The sequence below is a fragment of the Contarinia nasturtii genome, unplaced genomic scaffold (assembly GCF_009176525.2).
Source record: "Contarinia nasturtii isolate CC-2019 unplaced genomic scaffold, AAFC_CNas_1.1 Cnas_scaffold_187, whole genome shotgun sequence".
In the NCBI taxonomy this organism is placed as follows: domain Eukaryota; kingdom Metazoa; phylum Arthropoda; class Insecta; order Diptera; family Cecidomyiidae; genus Contarinia; species Contarinia nasturtii.
This window is the reverse complement of record NW_022197544.1, coordinates 1519682-1526302: the sequence shown is the minus strand read 5'-3', so window position 1 is coordinate 1526302 and position 6621 is coordinate 1519682. Positions and strand designations below refer to the sequence as shown.

The 6621-nt window shown below is 33.3% G+C and overlaps 2 protein-coding genes across 4 annotated transcripts in view; one reads left to right on the top strand and one right to left on the bottom strand.

Annotated features, from left to right (window-relative positions):
* Window positions 1-755: 755 nt before the first annotated feature.
* On the top strand, window positions 756-4411 carry LOC116352235 (inner centromere protein-like). Its single transcript, XM_031784661.1, has 11 exons — window positions 756-1059; window positions 1378-1492; window positions 1586-1710; window positions 1790-2227; window positions 2312-2530; window positions 2618-2967; window positions 3038-3125; window positions 3214-3372; window positions 3466-3579; window positions 3676-3782; window positions 3878-4411. Exons 1-11 carry the CDS (start codon window positions 979-981, stop codon window positions 4302-4304), a joined length of 2223 nt encoding a protein of 740 aa, XP_031640521.1. The 5' UTR covers window positions 756-978; the 3' UTR covers window positions 4305-4411.
* Window positions 4412-4465: 54 nt separating this feature from the next.
* LOC116352236 (matrix metalloproteinase-2) overlaps window positions 4466-6621 on the bottom strand; it is a 68332-nt gene continuing 66176 nt past the window's right edge. For all 3 annotated transcript variants that reach the window (XM_031784662.1, XM_031784663.1, XM_031784664.1), the window contains 4 exons: window positions 6446-6587; window positions 6013-6172; window positions 5669-5772; window positions 4466-5480 (listed from right to left, as the gene is read on the bottom strand). In XM_031784662.1, the coding sequence (XP_031640522.1) occupies window positions 5221-5480; window positions 5669-5772; window positions 6013-6172; window positions 6446-6587 (666 nt within the window). In that variant the 3' untranslated portion in view covers window positions 4466-5220. The remainder of the gene's footprint in view (window positions 5481-5668; window positions 5773-6012; window positions 6173-6445; window positions 6588-6621) is intronic.

The following is a 6621-nucleotide window of genomic DNA, read 5'->3' as shown; positions in this document are numbered from 1 at the left end:
TAAATATTTCAAATTTCAACTTTTTCGAAAATAACAAACCAAAAAAAAAATCGTTTAGATTTTGAAGCAATCACAGGTCATTGTTGATTATTTATTGTCGAAATACAGAAAATGCAAGCAAAATAACCAAAGAGATACGAGCAATGCAACAAATATTATGATAAGAAATTTATAAATTTATATATAAACTAAAATTTCAAGCGAATAAATTATGAAGATTAACGAAAACATTTGGTGTTTACATTTATTTTACATCAATTTTTCGATTTGCTCATTTTCACGTTGATGACTCCTTTTTTTTTTGCACGAGCCATTTCCGATTGAAAAATTACCATTTGCATTCATTTCCAATTCGATTTTAATAAAATTTGGCATTTATTATTTTTCTCTATTTATTATTCTTCGATAATCATTTAAAGGGTCTGTATTACCGACATTCCATTCAAATACATTCCATGCATTATCGTTTTCTGGTAAGTAGTACAATTTTGTCATTACATTGTGATCGTACAATGAATATCAAAATGTTTGCTTACATACTAAATAGAATAGATTTTTGAGCTGGAAATAAATTTGAGTTTTACATTTATTCCAATAAAAAATTATTGTTTTGATTTAGTTTTTCTTGAATTGAGTAAAAATATTTTCGATTTTAACGTTTATTTTAATGTCAACGCGACGGCGCTGATTCGGGATAAAAATAACAACAACCAACTTCACGCTAGTTTGTTTAAAATTTAAATTTCGACGGATGAATTCGACTGGTCACAAACAAGCTCAGTTGTTCAGCTGTGTGAAAAATAGTGCATTACCTTAAATATTATATTATTTGGTTAAATTGTTGGTTATTTGTTAGTGTAAATTGTGGAAAATCATTTTCCAAAAAAAAATCAAAACAGAAAATTGTTGAATTGATTATAAAATATACAATAAAATAAGTAGACGGAAAGTTTTTTTTAAAAATAAAACAACAAGACAATGGAGTCGTTTCCAAATGATATCCATGCGATATTAAAAGAGCTAAGCCAATCCGAACAAGGCCAAGATGAATTAATATCGGTAGTTGATATATTTTTTTATATTATTTTTAAATGAAAAGTGCACATTCAAAAATGTTTCACAAGAAATTGGTTTTTTTTTCTCGCAAACAGTGTGTTTCAGTAGTGATTTTGACAGTTCATATTTTTGGTTTTAGATGTAGAAAACTACATCATTTTTTTATTGTTTATATAAATTTGTCAATGTAAATGTGAAATGGCTGTGAATTAACCGAAAAAAAATCAATTGCCTGTTAGAATTTATAATGATTTAATAATTCAATGAACATGAAAAAGATTGATTTTGACGATTTATATTCGAATTTTAACCATTTTGCAGAGTTTCAAAAAAGGAATAGACGATGTTATACAAAAGTATGTCCTATCCAAAAGTACTCCAGTCAAGCCTAGTAAGAAAAAGGCCAAGGGTCGGGTAGAGAAAGTAGATAGTCAAGGTGAGTGAAGATTTATCAACAAATTTGAGCCATTTTAATAGAGATTCATGAAAATATGTTTTAATTTAACATTTTGTCATACGAAACGAGCAGAGGACAGTTTTTCGTCAACAAATTCGTCGAGAACGACAGCATTGAATGGTCATCAATCTGGCGAAGATGAGCCATTATTGATGCGGCCTGTTCGTACAGGTCGTGCCAAACAACCAACATCTTACGTATGTATTTATATCTAGCGATCTGTTGTGAGAGCTCTTTAGCCAATGATTTTTAAAATAAAACAATGATCAATTTCAGAAAGAGCCGCCATTGAATGTAAAAATGCGTCGAGATGGTACAATGACTGTTGTGAATGTTAAAGTTGAACGAATGTCAACGGATGCAAAAGCAGAAGAATCAAGAGCCACTCTCACTGCAACGACTGCCAATGAATCGGTGCGTCCGGTTCGAATTAAAAAGGAGAAGATCGACGGTACAAGTGTATCAAAATTGGACAAAACGAGCCGCTCCGAAACAAATGTAACAAAGAAAAAATCAAATGATTCAAACGATTCGTTAGAGATAGTGCCAATGGAAACTAATCCAACTATCGAATTGTCTGACGATGAAAATGGAAATGATGGCAATAAGATGCCACCTCCAGCATTTGTTCCACCAATCAAACCAACAAAAGAAAAGAAACCGCCCGCGGAAAAGAAAATTCGATCAACACGATCCAAACAACCGAAACGCAAGGTTTGAATATTTCATTCCCGTAACATTTTGCTGTCGTCATTGATGTCAATACTGTGATTTTGATTTGATTGCTTTCTTTTATAGATTAAACAAGAGCCAGTATCAGAAAGTGAAGATGAGGCCACACCCAGTACCAGCAATGTTGCCAATGTGGCTAGTACCAGTAGCACAGTGTCTGAAGAAAAATCGGTTCGACCAAGTAGAAATGCCGCTGATAAATCCAAAGCAAATCGTGTGCTTAACACTAGTGGTGAATCATTGTATGAAGATGCCATGTCACAGCCTACTACTAACACAACAACTGTAAGCATTGCAACGTTAATGTGCTGTGTTCATTGATCAACAAACAATTATTCAAATGTTTTTTTTTTTTAATGAAACGTTTTTCAGGCACAGCCACTATCACAACAGTGTGATGCAACATTTGTAACAACAGTTGACGATACTGAAAAGGAACAATTGTCACCACGTGGAACGTATATTATACCAAAAGGAACTGGTGACACCAATGGTCCAAATGGAACGTTCAATGTTGAACAAACAGCAACTACCTCGAATCGTGTCGTTAACAATCAAACTATTGTGGTTGGATCAAAAGCGACAACAGGTGCAAAAGTCTCTGGCAGCAGTTTAATGACAGAAGATGATTCAGATTCAGATAGTGGCGTTCGAAAATACGGAAAGAAAGATGCCAAGGATCAAGGATCAAAGAAAAATGCCAAGGAACAAGGATTATTCGTGTAAGTGTAATCATTAAATGCAATTTCTTTTTTTTGCCGTATGATTAACAAATTTGTACTTTCCATTCAGTCCAATCAAACAACGTGTTGAGACATTCGAAAAGTTGCAAACCCCGCTAAAAGAAACTCGCACCAGGGCAAGAGCTGTGGAATCCGATGTATGTGATCAATCAACACATTTTAACAAATTAAAATCGAATTTTCTTAATGAATGTTGTTGTTGTGTTTTTTTTTTTGTGATTTCAGAGATCAAAAATGGCACACGGCTCATTATTCTCAAAGAATACCCCATCCGAACAAGCAGGCAAACATGCTCGTGCCAATTCGGCTACTCGAGGTGCCCAAATTATAAAACCAGCATTGACAAAATCCCAAAGTGTTGAAGAGATTCGCAAAAAAACAATTGTAAGCATTTATCTAGTGAGCTAATCCAAAGAACTTTCTAAACGTGTTTTTAACGGAAAATAATTTATTGATATTTTATATGGTTTGATTCAGGCTGCTGCTGCAAGTGAAAAAAAGAAAAATCAAGATGATAAACTAAGAAAAGCTGCACAAGCAAGAGAAGCACAAGATAGAGAAAAGGCCGAAAAACAACGAAAATTATTACTTGTAAGTAAATTCATTGTAAATTCTCATTTTTTTTATTTGTAATTACCACATTTTGATGGCGAAACAAAAAAAATAATTCGGTTAAAAATATTCTAGGAGAAGGAAATGCGAGCTAAAGAAAAAGCACAGCAAAAGCAAATGGAAGAAATGCAGAAGCAGCAAGAGCAAAAGCGTAGAGAAGCTGAACGTGAAAAGAAACGACTGTAAGTTGATATGCAAAATAATGTTGTGTCGATTACCTTATCATCGTCATAATTTGACAAAGTTGCTAATAAATAAATTGTCGATCGTATTGCAGTGAGATACAAATGGCAAAGAAAGCAGCGGCTGATAAGAAAGAGCATGAACATTACCTAAAGGTGTTGGCCGAGAAGAAAATCATGCAAGAAAAACTTAAACAGAATAAATTACAGGCTGAAGAGCAACGAAAGAAAAATCCATATAATTTCGATATGTTGGATAGCGGTGACTCAACAGACGACGAAGGAAAAACATCGAACAAACGACCATTGCCACCGCCATGGAGTACGTCAAATAATCGTTATGGTTATGTAATGGCTCAAGCACGAGTTAGCACTAAAGTTACGGACAAATTCTTCTCAGTGGCACCGCATGAAGTCGATTTACGTGAGATTTTCCCAAAAATTGACGAAAAGCATTTGCGCAGAAATTCGAGTGCCGTTTGGAATTCACCGCCTCGCTATTCTCTATTGCCAAAATATTAATTCATTCATTTTTTTTCCAAGTTCACAGATTCAATTGTATTTTATTACAAGGATCAATGAATTCGATATAATTTTCAAAATAAAACACATCAATTTATACTTTTTTTTTTCAGCAGAAATTTGTATTTATTTTTATAAAATTATATCACAGATTTCACGCTCTGATTATTTGGATGAAAACTTTGATGCGATGAAGTTTTGATAAAAAAAAAAATAAACATATTACATAGAAAAAGGATCGATAAAAACTAACAAACTTTGACAAAATTTCATTAGAACGTTATTGCTTTCACTTCTTGTTGTTGTTGATGTATTTGATTGGTGACTGAAGTATTCGGTTGAAACATACAAAAGAAAATGAAAACTCTTTCATGTCATACGTTACTATACGTATACATCTATATATGTGACACAGATGGTGGCTGTTCGTCTCCAAATAATCCAGTATAAGTATGATTTACTATCTAAAGCACACTGTGCATTCAAGCATGAACCTTCGATAAACACGTGTTGAGCTCATATCGCCCGAATGTGACTCTTAACATAAAATTAATTTTAAAATTTATATTATGCATACGATTAAATTAACGGATTTACGATTGTTGTTGTTGGTGTTTTTGCTAAAAAAAAATTTTTTCTCTCTTTTAAATTAATAATTGATTCTCGAATCAAAAACGTTCAGTTCAATTTAATTAAAAATAAAAAATTAAAATGAAATCGGTATACTTTAATTACTTGGTATTTGCACGTAAAAATATTTTATAAAAGCAGTCCAAATATTGCAAAATTGCTTAATGAGAATAAACGACACAGAAAAGAAATAGAAATAGATAAATTCTAAATTATGTTTGATAAGCACAATGCGGCCTGCAATGCGTTTATAGAATTGTTTGTTTGTTTGTTCTTTTGTTTGCTACTATAAATGCGATAGAACCAACATGGCAGATATGAATAGAACGATGTTGACGGCGGTACCCGAAACGATCGTCGCTTTTGATGAAATCAATGGCTCTCTTTGTTGTTGATCCTCATCGTCGTACACTTCATTCGAATACGTTGATTGTCGACGACATCCCATCCATCGTACGGCAGACGATTCTGGTCTGCTTCGTGCCACATGCATTATCGAATCGTTGAATTGCCAAAATGATTTACCTTTGAAGAAATACGTTTTTCCTATTTATCGAATTAAACAAAAGAAAAATAAAATGTTGATAAAAATGCGAGAAAATGTTATAGTCGTGAATAATTATCTATTATATTGATCGTATACGTTTGATATACATAAATTTAATGGATATTCTTTGAATCTGTTGAATATCATTATATATAGACTAATCAAATGTTGTCAAAATCAAATTTACCGTCTTTATATTGAAACGCTGCATCGATGTGGTAACCAATACCTCGCCAAATTGACATATCACGTGGATAATCTAATTCCACGTGATGAATATCTTCGTCGAATCTGCAAAAGAGATGAGATGAAATGATTTTACTTTTGAGCACACATGGCTTATCACAATTCAAATGTCTGTTGTGTGCGATACAATACGAGCGTGTGTATATCAAAACCTCCCACTGATTTCATGAGATTGAGCCAAGCAGCAAGTGCATGCTCCCACACACACACAAACAGCGTAACATTGTTACATAAGTTTTTTCAACATACACACTAACTTCAATCAGATTATTATTTGCATTTTACCTCCAATACATGGTTCCGCTATAGAAATATGTTCGATTGTTGTGACCCCATACCAGAACAGCATCGATTTTATCCAGTGATGCTGGTAACCCAAGAGTGGTTAGTGCTTTGGGGTAACCATCCTCCAATTTATTTGAATTGAAAACGTAATACATTTTTCCTATCGAAACGAGATACAGAAAGAGAGAGAGAGAGAGAGAGAGAAACGCATTGAAAAATAGAATGAAATCGAAAAAAAAAATTCATGAATATTGAACGAAACAGGCGCGAATGAGACACATAGGGTAGACGTGAAAACTCAAGGGAAAGTTTAAAGAGATTTTTAAGTGTATCGACTTTGATTATATTCGCATGCCTGATATCGTACGGTTTTTGTGTGTCACTTCGCACCGTTTTATCTTTTGTTATCATTTTAAATGGAAAATATGCTTACCAATGAAAAATACGATTTTTCTCTGTTTATTCTCATAGACGGCATCAATGTGAGTGAAATTACTTGGCAATTGATTCCATACACGAGTGATTTCGTGCGGATAACCGCTATGCAATCCATTGTCGCCGATACGCCACAAGTACTGAAAATTCATATAACCAGTTTATGTATGCTCA

Bases quoted from the DNA above. Each gene is read 5' to 3' on its own strand.
- LOC116352235 (XM_031784661.1), top strand. From the start codon at position 979: ATGGAGTCGTTTCCAAATGATATCCATGCGATATTAAAAGAGCTAAGC. The intron at 1,060-1,377 runs GTAGTTGATATA...ACCATTTTGCAG, and splicing joins GCCAAGATGAATTAATATCG to AGTTTCAAAAAAGGAATAGA. The intron at 3,126-3,213 runs GTATGTGATCAA...TTGTGATTTCAG, and splicing joins CAAGAGCTGTGGAATCCGAT to AGATCAAAAATGGCACACGG.